A 332-nucleotide genomic window follows, 5' to 3' on the forward strand; every position below is an offset into this window, starting at 1 on the left:
CTCCCCCAAGAAATCAGCATACCGCAGCAGACGAGAAGCAGACAAAGACACAGCAGAACAGATGCTGTGGTTGCTGTTGCAGCAGCTGCTCCATCCGTTGCTGCTGCTGCTCCTGCTGCAGATGTTGCTGCCGCACTTGCTCATGTTGCTGATGCTGCCGCCGTTCGTCATCGTGCTTGTGGTGCTGGCTGTGCATCCCCTGAGTCTTCGCTGCTGCTGCAGCTGCTGCTGCAGCTGCAGCTGCTGCTGCAGCTGCTGATGCAGCTGCTGCTGCAGCAACCGGCATTCTCCACTACCCCCCATAACTACCTGCTGCTGCTTCTTGCTGCCTT

At 58.4% G+C, this 332-nt stretch overlaps 1 protein-coding gene across 1 annotated transcript in view; it reads right to left on the reverse strand.

The window, feature by feature from the left end:
• The window catches only part of EMH_0048270 (uncharacterized protein), a gene marked incomplete at both ends in the record, with an annotated part of 792 nt that overhangs the window by 117 nt on the left and 343 nt on the right, over positions 1–332 (reverse strand). Inside the window, one exon of the mRNA XM_013496384.1 lies at positions 1–330. Coding sequence (XP_013351838.1) covers positions 1–330 — 330 coding nt within the window. The remainder of the gene's footprint in view (positions 331–332) is intronic.

Source organism: Eimeria mitis, genomic scaffold (assembly GCF_000499745.2).
Source record: "Eimeria mitis Houghton genomic scaffold, Emh_scaff2076, whole genome shotgun sequence".
Taxonomy (NCBI): Eukaryota; Apicomplexa; class Conoidasida; order Eucoccidiorida; family Eimeriidae; genus Eimeria; species Eimeria mitis.